The 12,227-nt window shown below is 42.4% G+C and overlaps 1 protein-coding gene across 1 annotated transcript in view; it reads left to right on the top strand.

The window, feature by feature from the left end:
- GPNMB (glycoprotein nmb) overlaps positions 1–7,138 on the top strand; it is a 30,004-nt gene extending 22,866 nt beyond the window's left edge. Inside the window, exons 9-11 of the mRNA XM_007945928.1 lie at positions 2,819–3,027; positions 6,416–6,509; positions 6,985–7,138. Of these exons, the coding sequence (XP_007944119.1) occupies positions 2,819–3,027; positions 6,416–6,509; positions 6,985–7,138 (457 nt within the window). The remainder of the gene's footprint in view (positions 1–2,818; positions 3,028–6,415; positions 6,510–6,984) is intronic.
- The last annotated feature ends 5,089 nt before the right edge of the window (positions 7,139–12,227 follow it).

Below are 12,227 nucleotides of genomic sequence, written 5' to 3'. Positions count from 1 at the left end.
ACCAGCAACATAGATCAACAAAGGACTTTTAAAGTGAGAGACGCTAGCAAGCATGCATTTGTTTGCTAGAATTGAGAGATAACCATTACCCTTTAACTGTTAAGTTGCATAATAATTATTATACTTGCTTTAAAATTTACTGTGCAGTAAGCACTTATCTATTATCACATTGAATCCTCACAATGGTTCTACAAGGGTCCTCATTTTAAAGATGAGGCAACTGAGGCACCCAGTGATTACAGAACCTGCCCATGAATAGAGGACAGGTTGCAGGCCTTCCGTCTGGCTCAGATACCTGCTCCTGAGTCCTTGCAGACTCCTTCTGAGTAGTCAGGAAGCTTCTGTGGAGTTGTGCCAGTGTTAACAGCAATGCCCGATAATCCTGTATCTCCTTAGGATTTACAAAGCTTTTTCTAATGCACTATATAATTTAATTTCATCATAACTATAATAAGGAGCCATTAGGTGGTACAGTGGTTACTGTACTCAGCTGCTAACCGAAAGGTTGGAGGTTCAAGTCCACCCAGAGGCACTTTGGAAGAAAAGCCAAAAAATCAGCCATTGAAAACCCTATGTCATACAGTTTTACCTAACACATAGGGGTTGCCATGAGTCAGAATCAACCTGACAGCAACTGGTTTTTTATATATATAATAAATGAAATATAAATAAATTAATATATAAATAATATACCAATTAGGAACTCTCATGGTGTAGTGGTTAAGGCATTTGGCTGCTAACCAAAAGGTCAGTGGTTCAAATCTACCTGTCGCTCTGTGGAAGAAAAATGAGACAGTCTGCTTCCACAAAGATTTATAGCCTTGGAAACCCAGTGGGGGTCACTTTGAGTTAGAACTGACTCCATGGTAGCAAGTTTTGTTTTTTGTATACCAATTAACTAATTAGTAATGCAGCAACACATTAACGAATTTACATAGAATATATAAATTAATGAAAAATTATATATGTATAATAAATTAATCAAAATAATGGGACACTATAAAAACATAACATTTTTGATAGAAAAGTATTTGTTTTGGTTACCTAGTGCTGCTCTGATAAGAATATAACACAAATGGGATGGCTTTAACAAACAAGAGTTTATTCTCTTACAAATTTGGAGGCTTTGAGTCCAAGTTCAAAGTGCCAGGCTCTAGGGGCTGAGTGAAAGCCCCTCAACCTTGGGCTTCGGCTCTGCCTCCTACTCCTGGTCCACTGAAGCTGGAGGCTTTTCTTCACTCAGACAGCTGCTGGCTGCTGAGGCTGACAAACCCAAGGTTGACAAGTAAAAAGGCCCAGTCCCAATGTTACCAAACATGGCAGGCCACTAATTCAAGTGCAGATGAAGTCCCAAGATCAGCAGGGCATGGCAGGCTGTTGAACAATGACTTGGCTACATGCAAGGTTCAAGCATCCCAAAAGGCTGGAGACCAATCCCAAAGCTTCTCCTTATATATGGGAAGCAGACCACATCCCTAAGGCAGCTACTCAGCTGCTCTCAGTAGATTCTACTATGGAGATGATTACCAGTCTCATCATGGGGAATACTACATCCAGCTGCCCAGCCACTCAACCAGGCCCAGCCAAGTTGACACAAAAACTTAACTACCACAGTATTCCCTTCTAAGAATTGCCTAGCCAGAGAGAGGAGCAGAATGAGGATGGCAGAAAATAGTTAAACGATGACATGGCTATGAATGAGAAGTTGAGCTGCTCCAAAAGGCCAGGACCTGTTGAGAAGAAAGACTGTTATCACCCAGACCCTCATCATACCCATATCTAAGCTTGTCTGTCCATTCAGGAGATTTGTCCAGAAGGTAAGTGGTAGCTGAGACAATCATGCCATGACCAGTGGTTATAAGGACAGTTGAGTCCAACAACTTTTCTTCAAATCCCAGCTCCACTTCTAACTGGGAGTGTGACCTTGGGCTAGTTACTTCTTCCCAAGCTGGTTTGTCACCTGTTAAACTGGGATATAATACCTTCCTCATAATGTCATTAAGATGAATAAACAGAATCATATAGACTCAATGCTTAGCACATGCTGTTGTTGTTCAGCGCCATTGAGTTGGCTCCGACTCAGTGACCCTATGTACAACAGAACAAAACGCTGCTGAGTCATACGCCATCCTCACAATCCCTACTATACTTGAGCCCATCGTTGCAGCTGCTGTGTCATGTCAGTCCACCTCGTTGAGACTTTTTTCACTGACCCTCCACTTTACCAAGTATGATATCCTTCTCCAGGGACTGGTCCCTTCTGACAACATGACCAAAGTAGGTGAGACAAAGTCTGGCTATTCTCACTTCCAAGGAGCATTCCAGTTGCACTTCCCTGGACAGATTTGTTTATGCTTAGCACACAGTAAACACTCAATAAACAGCTATGGTTGCTGATGTTATTACACCTCGCCAGGAAGCCAAACATGGCAGACTCTGGCATGTACTCACTCCTATCTTTGCTTAACACCTCTGAAGGTATCTGCCTCTTTGAGGATTCTAGGGAGCCAAAATGTAGAGGGAATGACTTGAGCTTTGCACTGCTTCCAATAACCCCTTGCCTTGGGGGAGATAATTTCTGCCTCCTGAAGTCCCAACGACTTGCCTTTCTGAAAACACAGGAAAAAGAGTAGTTCATCACCCAGGCTTATTTGAGAATAAATTTCATTTGGCCGAGTGAATGTTGTATGGTGTGAGTAACAAAAAAGTAGAATCCAATTTCATAGAATGTGATGACTTTCTCTATTTAAGCTGATATTCCATTCCTCTCTCTCCCATCTTCACTGTCCATGCCCTCAACCACCCTCCTATATCTCAGCATTCCCACGGAGGTCTGTACCATCATTTCTGACCCCACCTGCCAGCTTGCCCAGAGCTCAGTCTGCAACCCTGTGGACATGGACAATAATTGCTTGCTAACTGTGAGAAGAGCCTTCAGTGGATCTGGAACATACTGTCTGAACCTCACTCTGGGTGATGCTACGAGTCTGGCTGTCACGAGCTCCCTCATCTCCGTCCGTGGCAAAGGTGAGTTTGTATTGTGGTTATATAAGCAGTTTATATTGCAGGAAAAGTGTGTAGTAAAGCTAGTTAGGGCTTTGTTGTCAATGTTTAGTTTTATTTTACTGTAAAATTTGTGGAACTATTGTGAATAAGGATTTAATAACTGGCATTAAAATCCAACAGCAAACCTACCTACTTAGGAAAGTGATGAGAGAGATTCAGTGAAATAGTGGCCAAGGAAAAGCCTTTGATGAAAAAATTGGCTACAACCACAGACCAGTATCAGTGGAATATGATCACTGTGTCCTTGAGTAGATTTGTATTTTGAAGGGAGAGTGTAAAATCCATCATCAAAATAATCACAATGTTCTCCAATTAAACTATAATAAAGGGGAGGGTAATAACAGGATAACTTATATGGTTTTCATGAAAATTTGTCTGGGGAAAGGTATGAAGCCAAGAAGGGAAATGAGAAACAAAGTGGACTCATTCTAACTTGCTCTATGTCCTCTCTTTCTCCTTCCTAAATTCCACCAAGCATTATACTGAGACAGTAACAAACCAACTTATCTGTTCCTCAGGTTTTTACCGGAAAATCAATGTTTTACCCTCCTCGTGCTTGACAGAGACTGAGGGAAAATGTCAACAAAGCAAACTTAAGGAATTTCATTTTAAAATTTGCATTTACTGGTGACATCCAATTCCTCCTAACTACCCTGCAACTCTAACTGAATTTCAGTTATAACTGATTCTGTTGTAAGAGATTTCTTTTTCTTTTAGAAGAAGTGCTACATGGTGGAGGGGAATTGTGTAAGCATTGCAGCACTTACTTTTTTTCCCTTAATTTGAGTGGGAGCCCTGGTGGTATAGTGCCTAAAGTGTTTGACTGCTAGCCAGAAGACTGGTGGTTCAAACCTACCAGCCACTCTTTGGAAGGAAGATTGGGCAATCTACTTTCATAGTGATACCGCCTCAGAAACCTAAGGAGAGGTCGCTATGAGTCGGATCTGACTCCACAGCAGTGAGTTTGGTTTGATTTTTAATTTGAGTGTTGTCAGATACCATCTAATGATTAATTCACTTATAACCACTTTGGACTTGGTACTTACCTCACAAAGTAAAAGGTACTTAAACCCATTAACCATATAAAAGGCAGCTTCAAACCTAGTGAAAGCACACTGGTGGAGCAGTGGTGAAGGCATTCAGCTGTTAACCAAAAGATCAGTGGTTTGAATCCACTCCATGGGAGAAAGATAAGGCAATGTGTTTCTGTAAAGATTTACAGCCTTGGAAACCCTATGAGGCAGTTCTATTCTGTACTATAGGGTCACTATGAGTCGGGTTCAACTTGATACCAGTGTGTGGGTGAGTCAAACCTAGTGGAAAAAAAAAACAAACTTGAGTAATCATACATAGAATTATTTTTGTGAGGTCCTGTTACTATTTTCAGAGCTCTGATGGCATAGTGCCTAAGGCATTTGACAGCTAACCAGAAGGCTGGTGGTTCAAACCCACCAACCACTCTTGAAAAGGAAGGTTGGACAGTCTACTTCCGTAGTGATACTGCCTTAGAAACCCAAGGAGGGGTTGCTGTGAATTGGGATTGACTTGATGGCAGTGAGTTATTATTATTATTAAAATATTTTATTGTATTTTCAGGGAATGTTTACACAGCTTAGGTTCCCATTCAATAATCTGTACACAAATAGTTCGGTTACATTGGTTGTAGTCTTCACAATGCACATGCATTCTCATTATTTCATTCTGGTTGTTCTGATTCCACTAACCTGGATTCCCTGTCTCCTGACATTCTCATTTTTGTTTTGAAATAATTATTGACTATTTGGTCTCATATAGGTGATTTTTTAAAGGAGCATAGATAATACTTAGGGGTAATATTCATTATTTTTTGAGTCAGTTTGTTCTTTAGCTACAAGGGCTCATCATTGGTAAAATTCAAGGTGTAGATTTTTAAAAGAAATAAAGGTGGAGGAGAAGAGGAGCTTTAGCTTTATGCAGGGTGAGGTGGATTGAGGCATGGGGCAGAGAGTGAGGGAAGGCAAGGCAGAACGAGGCTGGTCAGAACCTCTGCCTCCCAATGAACATGAATCTTCAAAGTAGACATTTCCACAGGCTGCTGTGGTTGTCACTGTTCTGTGCTCTGCTGTCCAAAGATTTTTTATAATTACCTTTAGGGTAATAGCCCATTCTATGAAACTTCCTCAGTGCTGGCAAACCACTCTTCTCTTGGCTGGATTAGCTGTTCAGAGATTTGCTTTCCTTTAATTGTTTTGTAGTAAGCGATGTATGTTTATACTTAACCTAAGCCACTTTTGTGAACCAAATACGAAAACTCAGAAGGAGAGTTGTTAATCCAGTGCGGATTATAATTTGATAACTTTGGGCCAGCCCATTTAAGTTTTTTTTGGAGTTCCTGGGTGGTGCAAATGATTAACAAGCTCAGGTGGTAACTGAAAGGTTGGAGGTTCAAGTCTGCCCAGAGATACTTCAGAAGAAAGGCCTGTCAATCTAGCCCCCAAAAATCAGCCATTGAAAACCCTATGAACAGTCTACTCTGGCACACATGAGTTGCCATGAGCCAGAGTCCACATGACAGCAGCTGGCTAGGCTAGCATCAGGGTATGGGTTTTAGTCTATGCATAAGGGAAAGCCATTGGCAGATTTTAACCATGATCTGATTGGTGTTTTTAGATGCTCACTCCGACTACTGAGTGGAGAAAGGCACATTGGAGGTTAAGATTTAGGAGTACAGAGAAAACATAATCTCTGCCTTTATGACACTCTTACTCTATCTAGTAGGAGAGAACTATGTCTACAGAAATAATTGCAATGCAGTATGGTGGAGGCAAGTAGTAGAGAGACAAGCAAGAGCAGTGACACAAAGGGAGGCGTGACCCTGTGTGCTCATAGATGGCTTGGAAGGTGTCACAAAGAGGTGGGCACTTGAAGGAAGCCAGGGGAAGGGCATTCCCAGCAGGCAGAGAGATGGAAGTATGAAGGAGTTTGATGAGTATGGGCAGCTCCAAGGATTTTTAGCCTGGCTGGAAGGTAGGTGGGGAGAGTGTGAGATGAGGACAGAGGAAAGGGCAGGTACATCATGGAGGCCCTCATTACTTGGGCACTGCTGGGTCAGCTAAGACCTAAGCAGGCATCTTCAGGACATGACACGTCTCTCAGCATGTTCCAGACATGCTAACTCATTCTCTAAATGGAAGAAAGATAAGCTGGCCCAAAGACTATGTATTAATTAATGAAAAAGATTACTGAAAGGACAGAGGAAGTCATGTATCTTCTGAGATAGTTCCCTTCCTCATTTATTTAATTGCATTACAAGCAGCATGTACTCTGGGTGCTTAAGAGGTGTCTAATACGGTCTTGCTTCTGTTTTAAGATCCAGCATCCCCTTCAAGAATGGCAAACGGAGTCCTGATCTCTGTTGGCTGCTTGATGATATTTGTCACTGTGGTCACTGTCATGGTGTACAGGTAAGTTTCTGGTTCTCACATTTTTAATCACTTTCATATATCATCATAAATAAATAGCAGATTTCTGCACAGATATGCCATTTTTCTTTTAAGCATTTTGTGTGTAGGAGGAGCCTTTTTTTATTGAATGATGTATACCAGTTGTTGTTTTTATTGAATGATATATACCAGACCGGTCTATTTATTTTACACTGTGTGTGTTTTTTTTTAATCCTAAGAATACTACCAGACATCAGTAACTTTATCATACTGTGCCTATATAATGTTTAAAATATAATCTCAAATAATTGTATGCAGGCACATTTCTTGCATGAAGAAGACAAAATAAATGTTTTCATAAGTCCCCAGTGTCTTATAAGCCATAGATTAAGTTCAGTGGAATTGACCCTTTTGGTTCTTGGAATGTTAAATGTTGTGAAAAGCAATATACTCCAGCTGAAGATCTTTTAATAACAGCCCAACTCCTTGCTTTCAGAAAATACAAAGAATACAAACCAATAGAAAACAGTCCTGGGAAATTGGCCAAAGACAAAGGCCTGAATGCTCTCTTCAACCTTGCAAAGGCCACGTTCTCCCGTGGAAGCCAGGAGAAGGATCCACTGCTCAAGAACCAGCCAGGAATTGTTTAAATCTTCAACCTGAATTCTGACCAGCAGCATACTCTCCAGTGCCATTTATGTGAGCCATGCTGGAGTAGATGGCTGTTAACTTTTTTTCCTAAGGATTACTGTAAAATATATATTATGGCTAAGGGAGGTCTAATTCTCTTTGTAGGTTTAGAGAACATTTGAACATTTTATAGGCTTAGACACATTTTAAAGAAGTGGAGTTATATAACGTGAAGCCTCAGCTATGTTATATAACTGACAAAACCACTGAGCTGTGCTTCCTTTCATTTTTCTTTATGTTTTATTATAATGTCTTGGGTGTTTAGCAGATAGATATATTGTGTCCCAGAAGTAGGGGAGAATGTACTATTCATTAGGGGCTGACCTAGGCTAATGGAAGGGGAGGCCAGACACTTTCTAGCTTTCCATGTGACCATATGCATAAAACCAATATATTCCTGTCCATAATCTCATGTTCCAAGCTATCTGAGTCCTATTTCCATGAATATACATAAGTTCCCACTGACAGACCCAAATCTTTAGTGCGATGTGCACACTTGTTATATAGATGTGATCATTTTGGTTACAACTTCCCCAGTTTGGCTGTGTGAAGGAATAGTATTCATTCAATCACTTATTCTATGGACAATTATTTAGCACTTTCTGTATATCAGGAATAGCTCTGGTGGTACAGTGGCCAAGGCATTTGGCTGCTCACCAGAAGGTTGGCAGTTCGAACCCACCAGCCACACCACAGAAAATAGATGAGACAGTCTACTTCTGTAAAGATCTATAGTCTTGGAAACCCTGTGAGGCAGTTCTACTTTGTCCTAAAGGGTTGCTATCAGTTGGAATTGACTCGATAACAGGAGGTTTGGTCTATATACCAGGTACTATTATAGGTACCTGAGGAGCCCTGGTGGTGCAGTGCCTAAGGCATCTGGCTGCTAACCAGCAGGTTGGCGGTTCAAACCCACTAGCTGCTCAGTGGAAGGAAGTTGAGGCAATCTACTTCCATAAAGATTTACTGCCTTGGAAACCGAATGGGGATCACTATGAGTTAGAATCGACTTGATGGCAGTAGGTTTATGCTAGGGACTAGTCTCAGCCCTCAGAGAGTTGACAATCTTGTGTATATATCTGCACATTCTGGTGCACATATTTGAAATTCTGTATAATGATTTTCCAAAAGAGGAGGGCTTTGTTTTTCCTATTGGTTTCTCTATTTGAATAATTGTAGAAGTTTGATCAGAAGGATTTTTACCTTAACTTTTAGCTAAAAAAACTACCCTGTATCAAAGATGACATTCTTTTTCTCTCCTTTCTAAAAAATAAAGTATAAAAAAAGACAAGATTTTTGGCATTGAAATTATTTTTCAAGTTTGTTTCCTTATCCATTTTGTTTACAGTTTTTGGCACATTGAAAAGGTGTTTAACACTGCCCCATACAGCACTGACAATCTTGTAAGTATTTTATATTTAAGAATATATGTATACAGTTTCATATATGAATATATATAACCAGACCAATCTAAAATAAGAGATATTCTATGAGAAATTTTATGGACTCTTCAAACAGCCAATATTATATTTAAAATAAAAGCAGAGAAATTATTTTAGACAGGGATTGGTCAGCTTGTTCTATAAAGGGCCAGATAGTAAATATTTTAGGTTTTGTGAGCCATATAATCTCTAACCCAAATATTCAACTTCATTGTTGCAGCGTGAAGGCAGCCATGGGCAATATATAAATGAAAGAGCATGGCCGTATTCAGGTCCAACCATATTTCTAAACAAGATGGACCAGGTTTGGCCCATGGGCTGTGTGGTTTGCAGACATGTGTTCTAGATTAAAAGAGTCTAAATAGACAAAGCAGCCAAATGCAGTTTGGAAACTTAGATTGGATCCGGGCTTGAAAACAAACAAATAAAACCAGCTATGAGAGATACTCTTGGAACAACAGGGAGAATTTAAATATGTACTGGATACCAGATGATACTATAAAATTGTTAATTTTCCCAAGGGTGGTGAAGGTACTGTGGAGACCAGCAGTTAGTCCTTCACTTCCTGGACGGCCTAGAGCCCCCAAAAGAAGCTATTTTGGTGGTTATAACTGGGATGCTACTGGCATCTGGTAGAGGCTAGGGATGCTGATAAACATCCTACATGCACAAGACAGTACCCCGGCAACCAAGAATTATTTGGCCCAAGGTATCAGGCACCATGCTGTAGACTAACTGAAGAAGGTCTGGGTTTGAATGTAAAGACAGAAGACTTGGATTTCAGTCTAGCCCTGCCACTTAAAGCTGAGTCACTCTGGACGATTCATTTAACCTTTCTTGAGCCTCAGTCTTCTCACCTGAAAAATAGGTATAATAGTCCCTCCCTGTGGTAGGTAAGGTTATGTGTCAACTTGGCTGGGCCTGGTTGAGTGGCTGGGCAGCTAGATGTAAGTTATTCCCCAGGGTGAGATTGGCAATCAGTTCCATGGTGGAATCTACTGGAGCAGCTGAGTAGCTACTTTAGGCATGTGGACTGCTTCCAGTATATAAGCAGCAGCTTTGAGGAAAGTCTCCAGCTCTTTGGCACACTTGAACTCTGCATGTAGCCAGGTCATCGTTCAACAGCCTGCCATGTCCTGCCTGTCTTGGGACTTCTTCTGGACTTGAATTAGTGGCCTGCTGTGTTGTTTGATAACATTACAACTGTGCCTTTTTACTTGTCGACCTTGGGTTTGTCAGCCTCAGCAGCCAGCAGCTGTCTGAGTGGAGAAATGCCTCTAGCTCAGTCAGTAGAGCAAGAGACCAGCATGAGAGACAGCAGGAGCAGAGCCCAGAGACTGGCGTGAGAGACGGGAGGAGCAGAGCCGAGAGAACCAGCATGAGACAGCAACAGTCTTACCAGCCCATGGAAAAGAAAGCTTGATGCCTTTGGTTAGGCAGCTTACTGGCAGAGTGAGTTGCCTTTGGGATTAATTGGTAGAAAAGACTGGCATGAAATGGAGTAGCAGGTTGGCTGCCCATGGAGCAAGAAAGCTGAGTGTTTTTAGGGCAGGAAGATTTTCTGCAGAGTGGGTTGCCTTCAGCATTAATCGGCAGCAGAGAGACCAAGGAAATGGAAGCAGAGCTGCCTCAGCCTGAAAGGGTAGGACCATGGCCTTTGGGGGTGGAACCACTACAGCCCCCTGGGTTTCAGAGCCAGACTTTCACCAACTTGGTTTTGGAGTGTGGGGTTGCTTGTTCATGTGAGCTAGTGGGATGGACCCATAGCCACTGCCCAAGAGTGAGGAGGTGGGGCTGTCATGCCCAAGAGGGAGAGGAACCACCCGCCAGGCCAAGGGGGTGAGGTCATCACTCAGGAACTAGGGGACTGGAGCCACCCGGTGGAGAAGACCTGTACAGATCCCACCCATTGAAGATCTGTACAGGTGCTGCAGTGTAGTAAATTACTTAGTGTGGCTTTTCTACCTATAAGTCTTTGTAAACTCCAAGGTGGGATTTGCTATGAGTGACCGAGGAGCTCCTGATTGCTAAAGTTGTCCACGTGGAGTATTTCTATTGGGAGTGGCACAAAACAATGTTCTGGGAGGTTCCCACTCTCTCTCAGGTGCTTAGAGTTCTGATGCTATAATTGGCTAGTTTGGCCACTCTTGCAGGCTCAAAAGGAGGCCTCCTAGAGGCAGAACTCTCTCTGACTGCTGGTTGAGGAAGATGTGCTCCTGAAAGAGACACGTGCTGCTGGAAAAGAGATGCAAGAGACACTCATTGCTGAGTAACACATCGAGGGACACTCACTGTTGGGAGAGAGACTGTGAGAGAATGTTAGGAGAGAGACTGTGGGCTGGGAGAGAGACTGAGCATTTTTCCTGAACTTGAATTGTAGCCTGGTGCTTCCCTAATAAACCCCATAATCTGTGAATTCTGTGTGGCCACTGCAGTGACTTATCGAACCCAGAAGAGAGGTGGTAGGTGCTTTGGGAGGAACAGTTGGTGAAAGGGCTGGAGGGAGGCAGCATGTCTGGCCTTGCAGTAATAGGCCTTGGGTTACTGATAGTGATTCTGTCTTCCTCTTGTGCAGTTAGAGGAGGTCAGGAGATGCGGCCTCCTTGCCCTTTTTGCAGGTGCCAAGTTGACAAGGGGTAGAATTATGGTGGTTATGTTTGTGTGTTAACTTGGCTGGGCCTGGTTGAGTGGTTGAGCAGCTGGTGATAGTTATTGCCCATGATGAGACTGGCAATCAACTCCATGGTGGGATCTACCACAAGCAGCTGAGTAGCTGCTTTGGGTATGTGGTTCGCTTCCCATATATAAGCAGCAGCTTTGGGAATGGTGTCTAGCTTATGGCACGCTTGAACCCTGCATGTACCCGTGTCATTGTTCAGCAGCCTGCCATGCTCTGCTGACCTTGGGACTTACAATGGACTTAAAGTAATGGCCTGCCATGTGGTTTGGTAACATCGGGACTGTGCCTTTTTACTTGTCAACCTTGGGTTTTTCAGCCTCAGCAGCCAGCAACTGTCTGAGTGAAGAATTGCCTCTAGCTCCAGTGGGCCAGGAGCAGGAGGCAGAGCTGGACCCCAAGTTTGAGAGGCTTTCCCCAAGCCCCTAGAGCCTCGCACTTTGAACTTGGACTTAAAGCCTCCAAACTGTGAGAGAATAAACTCCTGTTTGTTCCATCCCATTTGTGGTATATTTCCTGTCAGAGTAGCAATAGGTAACCAGAACATACCCCAAGTTTCTATTTCATTATTCTGGGGAAGGGATCCATGATTGGGAGTTCCCAAGAGTTTCTAGGTGATGTTGATAAATGAGCTGATCCCAATGCTTTCAGAAATACTGGTCTTGAAACCCACTCTTCCTTCTCATATCAACAGAGGGTAGCAGACAGCTAATACAAAGTCATTCATCAAGAACTAAAACCAAGAATCAAACTCACTGCCATGGAGTGGATCCTGACTCATAGTGTCCCCGCCTTGGGTTTCTGAGGTGGTATCTCTATGGCTTTGAACCAGTTTATTCTGGTTCAACCCCCTGCTGAGAATTTGCATGTCTACCCCAGATACACTCAATCAGAATCTGCATTGTAACAAGATCCTTTATATGTAAGAAT

Source organism: Orycteropus afer, unplaced genomic scaffold (genome assembly GCF_000298275.1).
Source record: "Orycteropus afer afer isolate SDZICR_OR568_19922 unplaced genomic scaffold, OryAfe1.0 scaffold00008, whole genome shotgun sequence".
NCBI classification, from domain to species: domain Eukaryota; kingdom Metazoa; phylum Chordata; class Mammalia; order Tubulidentata; family Orycteropodidae; genus Orycteropus; species Orycteropus afer.
Note: the sequence above shows the minus strand (reverse complement) of the source record. Positions and strands in the feature narration are given on the sequence as shown.